Raw genomic sequence first — 14,891 nt, 5'->3', positions numbered from 1 at the left:
TACCTGGTTGACCTCCAGGTGGCAGTATTGCGCCTTAACCCTGACACCTGTCAAACAAGAAGAAGAAGCAGCGCTTGCAGCTATCCGAGAAGAGCCGTGTTCATCAGAGTAAGTTGCCATTATTTTACTAGTCATTAGAATGGGAAATGTTACATTAACCTGTTAACAGAGGTTTTCTGTGTTCATATATTTAAGTAAAAGGTGATTATTTTAATAAGTACCGTGTTTTCTTTACTCGTCTTATTTTTGTATTTACAATCAATACAGCCTGTGCTTAGTAACACTTCATTTCTTTGTTCAAATCTGTTAACAGTTACACGATTAAAACTGATCTTGAAAAACTGAGCGACCACATTGCTACATTAAACTCTGTAAAATGTTCAGCTGGTCGCAGTGCCATGCACTTAATGCCTCATCTGCAGTCGTTCTAGATGCACGTTAAAACTGAATTAGCAGCGCTCTTACTGCATGACTTCAGTGGCGCCGGCGCAACTATAGGTTAAAGAGATTAAAATACGGGTTAAAGTATCAGTTTAGATGTTAATATGGCAACACTTTACAATAAGGTTCATTAGTTAACATTAGTTAATTGCATTAGTTAACATGAAATGAGAATGAACAATACTTCCACAGCATTTATTAATCTTAGTTAATGTTAATTTCAGCATTTACTAATGCATTATTAAAATCACAAGTTGTGTTTGTAAATTTTAATGCACTGTGAACTAACATGAACAATGAACGACTGCATTTTTATTAACATTAACAAAGAATAATAAATTGTGTAATAAATATATTGTTAGTTAATACATTAATGTTATCAAATGACATCTTATTGTAATGTGTTACCATTAATATTTATTCATCATACTGTTGAACTTGACAGCATTTTCTCTCTTGTTATTTCATAGGAGCTGAAATACCCCCCCCACACACACACACACACACACACACACACTTTAAAAAAAATGTAAGTAAAGGTAAGTTTTATTGACACAAATGTAGATTTACAGAAATGTAGTCCTTAAACACCTCGAGATACTGTCAAAGGCAAACGAATGAAAGTTGGCCTCTGAATTGATTGACTGAAATGGGGCTGGACCTAACATGAAGAGGGATCTTAGGGAGGACAGCTGTCACGGTTAAAAGCACAATCTCTCAGTTATTTCTACAACTAAATAATGGCCAGTGCAAAGGTGCCAGCACAGAGGAGAGATGGCCCTTTTCTTCAAGCCCATTATAATAGCAGTCTTTTGGAGCGACGGACAGTGCTCCATCACAGCCAGGGGAATTAGCTCAAATGGTAGAGCGCTCGCTTAGCATGCGAGAGGTAGCGGGATCGATGCCCGCATTCTCCAGCAGGCTCCTGCCCTTTTATGGTCTCTATAAGGAGACAGACTACGCTTTGACGCAATGAAGTGACGCTCCCTACATGAGCTTTTCGGGCCGGGTCCTGCGCTCATTCATGGAAAAAGCAGATCCCACCAAGATTTGAACTCAGATCGTTGGATTCAGAATCCAGAGTGCTAACCATTACACCATGGAACCTTGACAGGAACAGCTGTTGCTCACATGGCTGTAAAGACTAGAATCGCTTACAGACTCGCCAGCAGCACCACCAAACTTTTTCTTTTCCTGCCACAAGAAAGCATGCAGATTTGAGCTCGGATCGCTAGATTCAAAGCCCAGAGTGTTAACCATTATACCATGGAACCACCACTGCTTCATTGGTGGCCATCTGGGGGGCAGATAGCGCTGTGGCTGTGGAGAAGCAGTTAGACAGAGGGAATTTTGGTCACTGGCCCACTCGACCAAAAGGCAAAGACAGGGAACATCTGCCGAAACCCAGGATCTAACCAGGAACCTTTAGATCTTCAGTCGGTCTCTCCCAACTGAGCTATTTGGGCCACCACTGCTAGCCGTTTAGCCAGCAGGGATTTCCGAGAGACCACCGGTCACTTTGCCAGAAGAGCAGAGCTGAGCTCCCAGAGAACAAAAGAGGCTGGCCCGTATGGCGATCGAGCCCACAACCTTGGTGTTATTAGCACCATGCTCTAACCAACTGAGTTAACAGGCTAACATGGAAGAAATTATTTCCAAAAGCAGTGGGAAAAAAGGAATGCCTTAAAACTCTCTACATAACTTGCAGTATATACTGATCAACACCCAGTTGAAAATATGCTTTTATACTTTTTTTTTTGTTTTTTTTTTATGCTGCTTGGACAACAACTGGGTTGTAATACAAGCATATTACAACCCAGTAGTAATATGTTTTTATACTTTATGCTGCTTGGATTTATTGTTTGTTATTTGAAGAAGTTTAATAAAGGTTATTAAAAAAAAGTTTCTCAAAGCTGTTCATGATGGAATAACGGAGTAAAAAAAGATAAATAAAAAAATAATAGGGAGACTGCTGGAATAAATTTATATTTGTATCTCGGTTACTAATGCTTGAAATTAACATTTAAATTGCTTTCTAGAATCTAGTGTATCTACAGTGGAGAACAAAATTAGATAACAATTTATAAACATTTCCGAAATAATGTAATCTTCATCGTTCAAAATTTGAAGGAATTTTAGTTGTGGCTATACCATTAGTTAGCAGAACAGTGTTTTACAAAATAACAGTGACCAAGGGTTTTCCAGAGATTTTCCAATCAGGACTCTGGCCTGGCCATTTCATTATTTCAGTGTTTTCAGCTTCAAGGAAATGCTTTACCCGTTTTGCTGTGTGTCAGGGATATTGTCCTGCATGAAAATTGCTGGCTGATTGGGCGATAAACACAGGGAAGGAAGCACATGTTGCCGCAGGAGGTTCTGAAAAGCATTTGCATTCACTGCCATGAAGCTGTATAAGAGGCCCAACTCCTGCTGCAGAAAACATCCCTCAAACCACGACACTTCCTCCTAAACCTTTCACTGACTTCTTTACGCACTCAGGTTCAGTTTTTCCCCAGTTTGACGATAAACAATGTTTCCCGTTAAACCCAAATAAATTAAACTTGCTTTTATCACTGAAGTGAAGTTTGGACCAGTTCCCCTCTGTCTACACAACATGCTCCTCAACAAAAGTTAATGTAGCCTTTTGATTCTTTCTGCTGATGAGAAGGAGAGGGCTTTCAGTCCAAATTCTCTTAAAGGTCGAGACACTGAATGGAGAGACAAATCCTTACTCTGTTCAGCGATGAACTGGCGAGCAATTACAGCTGCGGTGTTGAACCGATTGCCCGTTGAGATTCTCCGCAATATCCTGTCCTCTCGTGCATTTGTCTTTTGTGGATGACCAGCCTTTTTGGCGGGCTTGAATGAGTGAGTGATATTGTAAAGATGCAATATTCTAGAAATCAAAGATTTGGAACGGCCAACTTCTCTTGCAATGGCTAGACGGGTCATCCTTTAGGTCAGGGGTGTCAAACTCAGTTCCTGGAGGGCCACAGCCCTGCACAGTTTAGATGCAACCCTAATTAAACACACCTGATCCAGCTATTCAAGTCATTAAGGCTTATTTGAAAACTACACAGTATGTGAGTTGGAGAAAGGTTGGAACTAAACTCTGCAAGGCTGCGGCCATCCAGGAACTGAGTTTGACACCCCTGCTTTAGGCCTTCATCTGGACAAGCTGCTAGAGGGTTTCGGTCACTTTAGAATGGATGCGCATCTTGCAAAGCCAGTGAAAACTAGAATGTTAGGCTGCCAGTTAAATAGGGTTCATCAGATAATCAAGGAAATTAGTTTTTTATACCGTGCTTCAGAATATATTTAACTCATGAAATATGCTTAAACTGTGCTTTTACTCATGTTATGATAACTGTAAATAGGATTAAGCAGTGACCTCGAAATTTGGGAAATTGCAGGTTATTCAATAATTTTGATCTCCACTGTATGTCTCTTATAGGACACCAAACCCTACAGAGACTTGAATGCAGGCGCCCCCTTGAGGACGAATCCTGTGTTTGTACATGCATTACCACCTCAATCCAGCAGAGAGCAGTGTAACACCGTTCTTCAGGAAACACTGGTCCTATGACCTTGCGTTAGTTTACAGCTGTTTTTGTGCCGTGTGTATGCTCGAGGAGGTCACTTCTGTTTCCAGAAGGAGACAGATCGCATCGACACACGCAATAACCGAGCTACAAGAGGAATATTCAGTGTTTGAATCCAATCTGGTGAGTGACCAAATCGGCTACGCATAGCCACGCTTACCTCTAATATATACGCTCTGTCGTCCTTTATGTCTTCTCTGCATGTTTCCTTCTGTTTCATCGATGATCGGTCGGCGCAGCGCACATTATTGATTTCACACCACTCTCCAAACTACCTCCATGAACTGTAAAGTAGGCAAAGTTCTTGAATTACAAATCATGTTAAAGTGTTGCATGTCCTCCACTAGCTCTTGTGATGGTCTCTGTTTAAGAAAGATACTCTAATGCGTTCAACTCAGTTCACTTGTTGATAAACGTATCATTCACATAAACATAACGGTATTCAAGAAACAATAGGCTAACGTACATCAAAATTTGAGCCTACTACGAATAACTAAATGATGCAGTTAGTGGTGCTTCAATGTGAAAATTGTCCCATGATTATTTTATGAACAGTTACGCAGTATCTACCAAGTAAGAGATGTAGGCTAGATCTAAATATCAGCATGGATATGATCTTCTCGTAAGCACGAGGCCGCAGGTGTTCATAATCATATCAGCACTAAGAGTGATATTGATTTTATAAAACAGTTCAATGAAGATAATACTAAGTAACTTGCACGTTTAGACACAATATAATATTGCCAGTTCCAAACCATGCCAAAGCAGGATAAATGGTTAGTGTCGCTGTGAAACACACAGCAATGGCGTGTCAGTTCTCGAATGAATATTGGTTACTTTAAAGGTGTCATAGAATGGAAAACTGTATTTAACCTTGGCATAGTTGAATAATAAGAGTTCTGTACATGGGAATGGCATACCTTGAGCCTCAAACACCATTGTTTCCTCCTCCTCATGTAAATCTTGTGAATAAAAAAAGACCACTGAAAAATAGGCGAATGAGAACATAACACCGACTGTGACGTAACAGTCGGGATCACTAATAGTTGCGCCCCAACATTTGCATAAACCCGCCCATGTTGGAGGCCAGCCGCCAGCCGAACCATTAGAAGTTCTCGCGTGGACAACGGCGAAAATGGCAGATCATGGAAATAAATGTTATGTTCCAGGCTGTGCAGGGATGGGTTGTTGTCTGTATTCAGGAAGGCACTGAAAGCAAATAACGCGTTCTAATAAAATAACGCGAGCCACTAAAGGGACATGGTTAGCTCCTTACTAGCAGTAGCCTGTTACATTACAGTACATAAGATTTCACTTACCACGTAAACAGTAAGGAGAGATGACTGAGGATGATGGCGAATGATTTACAGATCCTGAGCACTGCTGCTCCATAGTATAAACAGAGTATGTGCGAAAGTAAAAAGCGATTGTGCATTTGAAAGCAGTTTCAGTCCCCCACATATTAATAGTGGCTCCCCGATGCCCGCATTTTCTATACAGTATAATTACCCTACGTTATAACTGCGAGAGAAAGTATTGAATTATATATTTTCCTCCCTGTGTTTCCTTCCTGCTGTGAGCTACTGAAATGAGCTGCACTGTGAAACAGCCAATCAGAGCAGAGCTCAACATTATTATTCATGACCCTTCCAAATAAGCTAATAACAGACCCTTGAAAAAGGTGGTTGTAAATGCACATGTAAAACCGTTTCTGGAGAATTTTTGCCCTTACCTAAGCCACATACCTTCTATGCAGATATCAGAGAACAATTTAAAATTGTATTTAAAGGAACACTCCTTTGAAATAGGCTCATTCTCCAACTCCCCCAGAGTTAATAAGTTGAGTTTTACCATTTTTGAATCCATTCAGCCGATCTCCGGGTGTGGCGATAGCACTTTTAGCATAGCTTAGCATAGATCATTGAATCCGATTAGACCAGTAGCATCGCGTTCAAAATGACCAAAGAGTTTCGATAGTTTTCCTATTTAAAACTTGACTCTTCTGTAGTTATATCGTGTACTAAGACCGGCGGAAAATGAAAAGTTGCGATTTTCTAGTCCGATTTTGCTAGGAACTATACTCTCATTCCGGCGTAATAATCAAGGAACTTTGACGCGGCAGCAGGCGCAGTGATATTACGCAGCGCCTGAAAGTAGTCCCCAGCTATATTATAACTAGGTACCTGGCTGGGGACTACTTTCAGGCGCTGCGTAATATCACTGCGCCTGCTGCGGCCATGTTACGGCAGCAAAGTTCCTTGATTATTACGCCGGAATGAGAAACTCTTTGGTCATTTTTGAACGCGATGCTACTGGTCTAATAGGATTCAATGATCTATGCTAAAAGTGCTATCGCCACACCCGGAGATCGGCTGAATGGATTCAAAAACGGTAAAACTCAACTTATTAACTCTGGGGGAGTTGGAGAATGAGCCTGTTCCTTTAAAAGTATTAATGATTCAATGACTTGTTCTTTATACATTTTTCGCCACCTACTGTCGTATCGACGTAACAAACATTCCTATCATTCCCATGTCATTGTTTACTCGCCCTCATGTTGTTCCAAACCTGTATTATCTTTTTCCTGTAGAACATAAATGGAAATATTTTGAAGAATGTTGTCCCGGAGAGCCGGGACTAACTGTTACATGAAGGTCCATTCACACCAACTATCAGATATATGTACATTTTATTAGCCTAGTTGGTGTCCTCAGATTTGATTGGTCAAGCATTGATTCAGCATTGTTGTGTTGATATTAAAGGGATAGTTCACCCAAAAATGAAAACCACCCCATGATTTACTCACACTCAAGCCATCCTAGGTATGTGATGTTCTTCTTTCAGATGAATGCAGTCAGAGTTACGTTAAAAAAATGTCTTGGTTCTTCAACATTCAATAGTTCAACAGAAGTCCAATAAAGTGCGTTCATCCATCATAAAAAAAAAAAAGTACTCCGCACAGCTCCGGCCGGGTGGTTAATAAAGGCCTCCTGAGGTGAATCGATGTGTTTGTGTAAGAAAAATATCCATATTTAAAACTTTATAAATGGTTATCTCTAGCTTCCGCTAACTGTTGTACGCATGTTAACGAGAGAGTGTATTTTACGTGTATTGTAGCGTTCCAGAGGATGAAGGATGCATTTTTGGGTGAAGTATCCCTTTATAATTGCTTTTGTGTAGTTTTCGTTCACTAGTAAACAGGAACAGGAGTGGAGCGGACACATGTTGTGTCAGATCAGTGTTTGGTCTTCACATCGCATGATGATGCAAAGATTGATGTTATTTTCATTGACCTTTTTTGTCTGAAACATAATTTAAGTGATAATATTGGTTTAAGCAATAGTACACTTGCAATTGTGTTACTGTTTAAATAAATGAAACTGATTCAGATTAGAACATCTTTTGAGGGTATTTACACCTTAATGCATTTTGAGTGATTGGATTGGTATCTGTAATTGTCAGCTTTTGAAGTGGATCAAAACCTTTCATCAAAGTTGTCCTAAAACCAAAATGCTTTCTTGTCTTAGGACAACTTTGAGTAACTTTTTTGATCCACTTCAAATGTTGCCTACTGTAGTTGAGTTCACATTCCATCTACACTTACTTTGCGGCAGTTAAAAGGTATGTTTCTATATATAATTACGAAAGTGTGTCGTAGGTGTGTAATGTTGATGTACTACATTCATCATGTTCTCATTGTCACTACACTGACATTCAGAACTCCTTTCCTGTGGCCTCATGGGATTGTAAAGCGACTAATCAGATGCACACTTCACAATCGTACTGGAATTTGTAGCTCCTCCAGGCACGTTTCACCTACTGTTTTATGAATACTTTGAATTCTGACATACTACTCTTTCCCATACTGTTTTTCACCTACTGTATAGTTAGGTATGCAGCCATAGTCTTTTCGTGACTTTATGAAAGTGAATACGCATGAAGTACAGACAGGTACTTCATGTACTCTGAAACACAAATGCCATTATATCTTCTCGTATGATTTCTCATGACCGCTTCAGCTGTCACTTACAATTAACAGCTTCTTTTATGGCACAGATAAGCAGGTTAACTAGGAGTCAAACTGCAGGAGATCTGATTAATCTCATGAATGAAGCTAGAAGGAGATAAGAGACGATATCTTAATTTATTACAACATGCATGGGGTGGACCTTTTTCTTACAGTGCCATGTTAACCCTTTAGTAGAGTCGTATCGATCTAGCCCTTCATCTGTAATAATAGTGTTGCTGTACTTCCCCACATTCTGTTTGTGTGGATGAAGCTATTTTTGATCGGTGACTTTTAAGCATGACCTCAAACTTAATGTTGAGTGACACTGAGGTGTATTAGCACAATATTGTGCAGAAAGATATGATACTCCCTTACATTCTGGCAGTACCATGGTGGAGTGATGGTGTTAAATTGCAGTGTTGTGGTAATTTGATATACTGAATCCATATAGGACCATATTCACATACCATTCTATTTCCATTCCAAAAAAACTGTTTAAAGGTTATGTTTAAGAAAAAAATCCAGCCATTCTGGCTGTACAACTACAAAAATGTGTTCACTATGTAATGTCTGTGACTTTTAAATATTTTATTAGGCTAATTTCCATGGCTTTTCCAGGCCTGTAAATCACAACTCTTAAATTTGTTTAGGCCTATATTTCTACTTTTCCCATGGGAACCAGAATACAAAAAACAAAAAGGCCATTGAAACGTTTGGGGTCAGTAAGCTTTTTAAATATTTTTGAAAGAAGTCTATTATGCTCACCAAGACTGCATTTATTTGGTGGGGGGAAAAATACAGTAAAACCAATAGTGAGAAATACTATTACAATTTTTACTTTTGATACATTTTGGAGGACTCTATGATGAATAGAAATGTAACGCAACATTCATTTTTCATTCTTTTGTAGCATTATCAATGTCTTTACTGTCACCTTTCAATCAGTTCAATGTGTCCTTGCTGAATAAAAGTAAAAAAATAAATAAATGAAATGCTTATACTGACCTCAAACATTTATTCAACCATGGTACATTATGTCAGAGATTTGAAATGATCCCTTTTAAGCAACATGTGGCAAAAATGTGATAAACACATTAGAATGATTAAATCAACATTGTGTTTTTTTTTTTTTTCTTTTTAAGCATATCATAATCACATGCTGATGTAGTAAAATCAAATGCGTGCCAAAAGTTAGGTGACTGTTGCTACAGATTATTGAATGTACAAACCGCTAACGCTGTAACATTGCCCAACTTCCTGAATACCAAATCACACTCGCCATCAAACGAATTACACCATATGTTATCACACTTTTGCAAGAAAAATATTGAAGTCAGCATTTTGCTTTGGTACTAAATGCGTATGTGGTGACATGGTTGCTTTATGTACCCTGGGCCACCCTTCTGACCTGTGTACTCTGTGTGTGTGTGTGTGCGTCCATATGGTCTTCTGACGTCTCAAGTCTGTAATCTCATTCTGTTAGAAGCAGTTTAATACACGCAGCCAGTTGTGCATTTCTGCTGAACATCGCTCACACAACCTTACAACTAAACACACACGCTGCTGTAATACAGACTCGAAATCCAGACCTGAAATCATGGAGGTTGTTGGTAAGATTCCTCTAGTTCTAATGATAAATGTCATTTTTATTGGTTAGTTAGATCATTTTAATGTTTAGCTTTCTATCTGTGCCACTTGGCTTTAACTCCAGTTGTGTTTTGAGGACTTGAGGTGAACCCAAAATAATATATTAAAGTCATAAGTGGACAATTTTTAGATTAGAAGTGAATAGTGTTATTTAAAACTGTGTGTAGCCTACTTTACAAACAAGTACTATGTTGATACCATGATGCAGTGATGGTATCAAATAGCAATACCATGGTACGTTGACACACACACACACTACTGTTGAATTGTTTGGGATCAGTAAAATTTTTAATGTTTTTATTTTAATTTTTTTTTTTTTTTTTTTTTTAAGAAGGGTCTCATGCTCATTAAGGCTGCATGTATTTCATGATCAAAAATGCAATAATATTGTGAAGTGTTATTACAATTTAAAATAATGGCTTTCGATTTTAATATACTTTAAATATAATTTATTCCTGTGGTGGCAAAGCTGAATTTTCATTAGCCACTACTACAGTCTTCAGTATCACATGATCTTTTAGAAATCATTCTAATATGCTGATTTATTATTAATGTTGGAAACGGTTGTGCAGTGTGTTTTTTTTTTCTTCTCAGGATTCTATGATGAATAAAAAATTCAAAAAAACAGAATTTATTCAAAATGGAAATCTTTTTAACAACATACATCTTTATCAATTTAACGTATCCTTTCTAAATAAAAAATATGAATTTCTTATCATACTGACCCTAAACTTTTGAACAGTAGAACAACATGACATGAAGACTCCAGTAAAAGCTGCTTTATTTTACATGGAGCAGGTTGCACTGTGAAGGCCGTCATGTTGATATCTAATTTCTACAATGGTGTTCTTAACAGATGCTACATTTGTGCTGATGAGTGTCAGCGCAAAAGAATAACTAAAATAATTGAAAGAATAAAAGTGATTTATAATAAAAAAATATATATATTTATCATTAAAATCATTCATTATTTTGTACAATTACTATAGCAATTATTTTATTAATTTTATTTAGTCACACATTGGGATGTATTCAAGTGCCATTAAAGATTATGATATGGTTAAATTGGCTCATTTAGCAACATTGAGCAGCAACCCCCCCAATCAAGGCATGTTTAGTTGTTTAAGGTCAAGATGGATTACCAGGAACCTACAGACCAACAGAAAGCTCTGGTGTAGCCAACCAGGACATTCATTTGAAGTGAAGAAGTCTACACCTGTGAACTTTTATGTTGCCGAGACCTTGAGATCAATGGAGCTATTACATGCATGAATGCCTCTCAGCTCTGGGTGTGACGTGCTTTATACAACTCCCGTCTGGCCGGTCCTACTTGCTGCTCTCAGTATAAATGAATTAACCATGTGTTTGCTTGTCCCATTTGAAGAAGAAACGGGATAGAATGTTAAAGTGGAAATAGGTGGCAAACCCTGATTTAGTTCAGCACAACTCATTGAAAAGGTGTGTTCACACTGACTGCTATTTGCAGCAACGCGACAGGTGTTGTTCTTTATTTTATTATATTTTTAAAGAGAGTTGGTGATTAGAATTCTGGAGAAAAAAAAAAATCTAAAAAGATCCTGAAAGATCCTGATCCTGGTTGTTGGTTTGTTTCTTTCAGCATGTTCCATGGGCAGCAGCACTAGCAGTCTCTACAGTGCCCTGGCTAAGACTGTCAGCAGACCTGCTCTCCCTCACCCGTGTGACTCCACTTACAATCCAAGTAACGATCTGGATCTGGATCAAGACCCGGCGGACCCTTTGGAGCTGTTGCGGGAATGTAGAGATGTTTTGAGAAACCGGCCAGCCCAGCTGCAGAGAGCTTTCGTTCAGACTGGGCATGGAGACGGCAGGCAGACGATCAGAGTTATGCAGTGGAATGTACTTGCACAAGGTATAAATCTTCATCTTCATAAAGAAATGACACTGAATGGCGTATGACTTATATTTAAAATCATACACTACTATGAAAAAATGTAAGGTACTTTCCTGGTTAAATAAATAAATAAAAAAGGTCTATTGTTAGACTTTTTGAAAAGGAGTCTCTTATGCTTAACAAGGCTGCATTTATTTGATCAAAAATACAGTAAAAATAGTAAAATTGTGAAATAATAAAAATTTTAATTACCGTTTTCTATTTTAATATATTTTAAAATGTAATTTATTCCTGTGATTGCAAAGCTGAGAATTCAGCAGCCATTACTCCGGTCTTCAGGGTCCCATGATTCTTCAGAAATCATTCTGATATACTGATTTGGAACTCAAGAAAAAAAAAATCATATCATTATAAATGTCGAGAACAATAATGTGCTTTTTTTTTTTTTGTGGAAACTGTTACTTTCAGGATTCTTTGATTTTAATACTAAGTTCAAAGGAGCAGAATTGATGTGATTTTTGTTAAAAAAAATGTTTGTTTTTTTGTCACTTTGATAAATTTATATTATCCTTTATGAATTAAGGCAGGGTTATTATAGTTAACTCAAACTAAACCATTTTTAAAAATGGTTAGTTACACAAATTGTAACTAAAAATAAAATATTTATTAAAAAACAAGGCAGATTTCTCTCATTTTCGTTTTGTTTAAAATATAAAAATATAACTAAAACTAAAAAACTTAGTCTTTATGAAACGTTGTTGTTAAAAATAATTAAACAATTACTAAAACTTTAAATTGAAAACAGAAGATATTAAAACTTATTCAATAAATATTGATAAAACTAAGAATATTTCAATGATATTTAAAAACTGTCACAAGATGATTTTTTTTTCACAAATTGTAAAAGAAAAGGTTACTTTAAGTTCTAAATGTTTGGAATTTCTTCAGTTGGGATGATTTACAGTCATTTTTATTTAAACCATTTTTTTAAAATAAATAAAAAAATAAACAATTTTTTCTCAACTTCTCTCTGTCCTATTGCAGCATTAGGTGAAGGCATGGACAGTTTTGTGCAGTGTCCCATGGATGCTCTAAACTGGTCTGAAAGGAAGTATTTGATCCTGCAGGAGATCCTAACCTACAGACCTGACATCATTTGCCTACAGGAAGTTGATCACTACTTTGACATGTTTCAGCCTGTCTTGGCAAGTTTGGGTTACCAGAGCAGTTTCTGCCCCAAACCGTGGTCTCCATGTTTGGATGTGGAGAACAACAATGGTCCAGACGGCTGTGCTCTGTTTTTCAATCACAAACGCTTCCAGTCACTAAACACAACACACCTACGACTGTCCGCCATGATGTTGAAGACCAATCAGGTGGCGATCATCGCAACTCTACGCTGCCGAGCAACAGAACATGCCTTTTGTGTTGCGGTGACGCACCTGAAGGCACGGAGTGGTTGGGAGGTCCTACGCAGCGCGCAGGGCTCGGATCTGCTACGGAACCTACAAAATGTTGCACAGAGAATCGAGACCGAAGAAAAAACAGACACCGACGTTCCTCTGATCGTATGTGGCGATTTTAATGCCGAGCCGTCAGAAGACGTCTATAGGAATTTCGCAACATCTAGTCTGGGATTGGACAGTGCATATAAGCATTTGAGTACAGATGGGAAAACCGAGCCTCCTTACACAACGTGGAAGATCCGGCCCAGTGGCGAGAGCTGCCACACGCTGGATTATGTGTGGTATTCGCACAGAGCGTTTGATGTTAATGCGGTTCTGGACTTGCCTACAGCCGAACAAATTGGACCCAATAGGCTTCCTTCCTATAACTACGCTTCAGATCACCTCTCGCTCGTCTGTGACTTCAGCTTTAAGGAGCCAACGCTTGTTCCCCAATAATTACAGACGTGCTAGTTATTTCCCAAAAGACAATTACCACAAGTCGAGACTTGTGTTGGCACAGTATTTCAACATATTTTGCATTGTTCATGACCTAATTAATGGTTCAGTCAGTTTATTCCGAAAGGAACACAGAAATGAAAATGCTGTCTTCATTTACTCACCTCTGTTTCACTTTCTTTAAAGATTTATTTTCATCTTCATAGACAATCCAGTGCAATAAAACCTTCACGAAGCATGCAAATCACTGTCACAGTAGTCTGTACAGTACAAAGTACAGTTTGTTCATACAATACGACAGCTTTGTGTGAAATCCAAAGTGTTGCCTCAAGACTTGTCACATCAGGTTTGACATTAATAGACTTTAGGGAGCTACAATGGATGGATTATTTTCAAGAAGTAACTTAAATAGCAGTCTGTTCTTCACACAAAGCTATAGCATGGCTTAAGAAATATAATCATACTAGAGCTGCACGATTAATCATTAAAAGATCGCGATCTCGATTCAAACACCCATGCAATCCAATTTTTAAATGACAGAAATTCACCCGTGTCTGTTAAACCTTTGAAAAAAATCATACTGGATCATTCAGATCTGTGTGATTTAAATCTTCGCTGCAGAGCAATAATATTTTGTCACATTATTTTGTTTAGTTCAGAATCGTGGGAGGATCGTGAACTCTATTTGAGACAAAAAATCGTGGTTCTCAATTTATCCAGAATCTTGCAGCTCTAAATCATACTATAGTCATGTGGACTATTCCTGTGGAGCTCACCGTCGTTGTTTTATGGAAAAGAGCAGCTTGGACATTAGCTTAAATATCTCCTTTAGTGTTCCACAGAGGAAAGTAAGTCATAAAGGTTTGGAAAGACATAAGGGTGAGTAAATGCTAGCACAATATTCAGTTTTGTGTGATGTTATTCCTTTTAAGCTCTTGTATGTTCCTGACTTTGAGAATGTATGTTTAAAAGCAAAATGTTACTTTTTTTTATTCCTAATATATGACAAAAAAAAAAAAATCATGCTGGGAATATTTTTTTGTTCTCATTGTTGGTAATATCATGACCGTGTGCACAAATAAAACTGTTGCATTGTGGTATTTCATATTGATGAAAATAAAGCATGTTTGGGAGGGTATCAAATTCTGCATATAATGTAACAGTCTTTTTTCACTTCTCTTATTAATGAATCATTTCCTTTGTGGAACATCCTCACAATGGTCATTTCACAGCTAGTTTCACCAGAGTCTACATAATTAATTTCAGACAGTTAAACTATCAGTACCTGTCACCTGAGCTCTTAATTGTATAGTCATGCATTATTACTTCCTGTAGGGTTAAACAATTTTATGAGCTAATTATAAATTGCCTTTTTCTTTTTTTTCTTTCCTTCCTTTTTTTTTTTTTTTGGTAGC

The 14,891-nt window shown here is 37.8% G+C and overlaps 1 protein-coding gene and 1 non-coding gene across 5 annotated transcripts; both read left to right on the top strand.

The window, feature by feature from the left end:
- Positions 1-66: 66 nt before the first annotated feature.
- noctb (nocturnin b) lies at positions 67-14,844 on the top strand. 4 transcript variants are annotated; one of them, XM_058791337.1, is made up of 4 exons: positions 3,567-3,684; positions 3,896-4,166; positions 11,318-11,590; positions 12,617-14,841. In XM_058791337.1, exons 3-4 carry the CDS (start codon positions 11,326-11,328, stop codon positions 13,474-13,476), a joined length of 1,125 nt encoding a protein of 374 aa, XP_058647320.1. In that variant the 5' UTR covers positions 3,567-3,684; positions 3,896-4,166; positions 11,318-11,325; the 3' UTR covers positions 13,477-14,841. The 4 variants fall into 4 exon arrangements, with proteins under 4 accessions (XP_058647346.1, XP_058647320.1, XP_058647337.1 ...); XM_058791363.1 differs by lacking the exons at positions 3,567-3,684; positions 3,896-4,166 and adding an exon at positions 67-108 and having other exon boundaries at positions 12,617-14,844; XM_058791354.1 differs by lacking the exons at positions 3,567-3,684; positions 3,896-4,166 and adding an exon at positions 10,020-11,157 and having other exon boundaries at positions 12,617-14,844.
- On the top strand, positions 1,286-1,358 carry trnaa-agc (transfer RNA alanine (anticodon AGC)). The gene has a single exon. It is a non-coding gene; the product is annotated as a tRNA-Ala (tRNA).
- Positions 14,845-14,891: the final 47 nt, after the last annotated feature.

The sequence above is a fragment of the Onychostoma macrolepis genome, chromosome 01 (genome assembly GCF_012432095.1).
Source record: "Onychostoma macrolepis isolate SWU-2019 chromosome 01, ASM1243209v1, whole genome shotgun sequence".
Classification (NCBI taxonomy): Eukaryota; Metazoa; Chordata; class Actinopteri; order Cypriniformes; family Cyprinidae; genus Onychostoma; species Onychostoma macrolepis.
This window is presented reverse-complemented; position numbering and strand designations above follow the sequence as displayed.

Bases quoted from the DNA above. Each gene is read 5' to 3' on its own strand.
- noctb (XM_058791363.1), top strand. From the start codon at position 11,326: ATGGGCAGCAGCACTAGCAGTCTCTACAGTGCCCTGGCTAAGACTGTC. The intron at 11,591-12,616 runs GTATAAATCTTC...GTCCTATTGCAG, and splicing joins GTGGAATGTACTTGCACAAG to CATTAGGTGAAGGCATGGAC.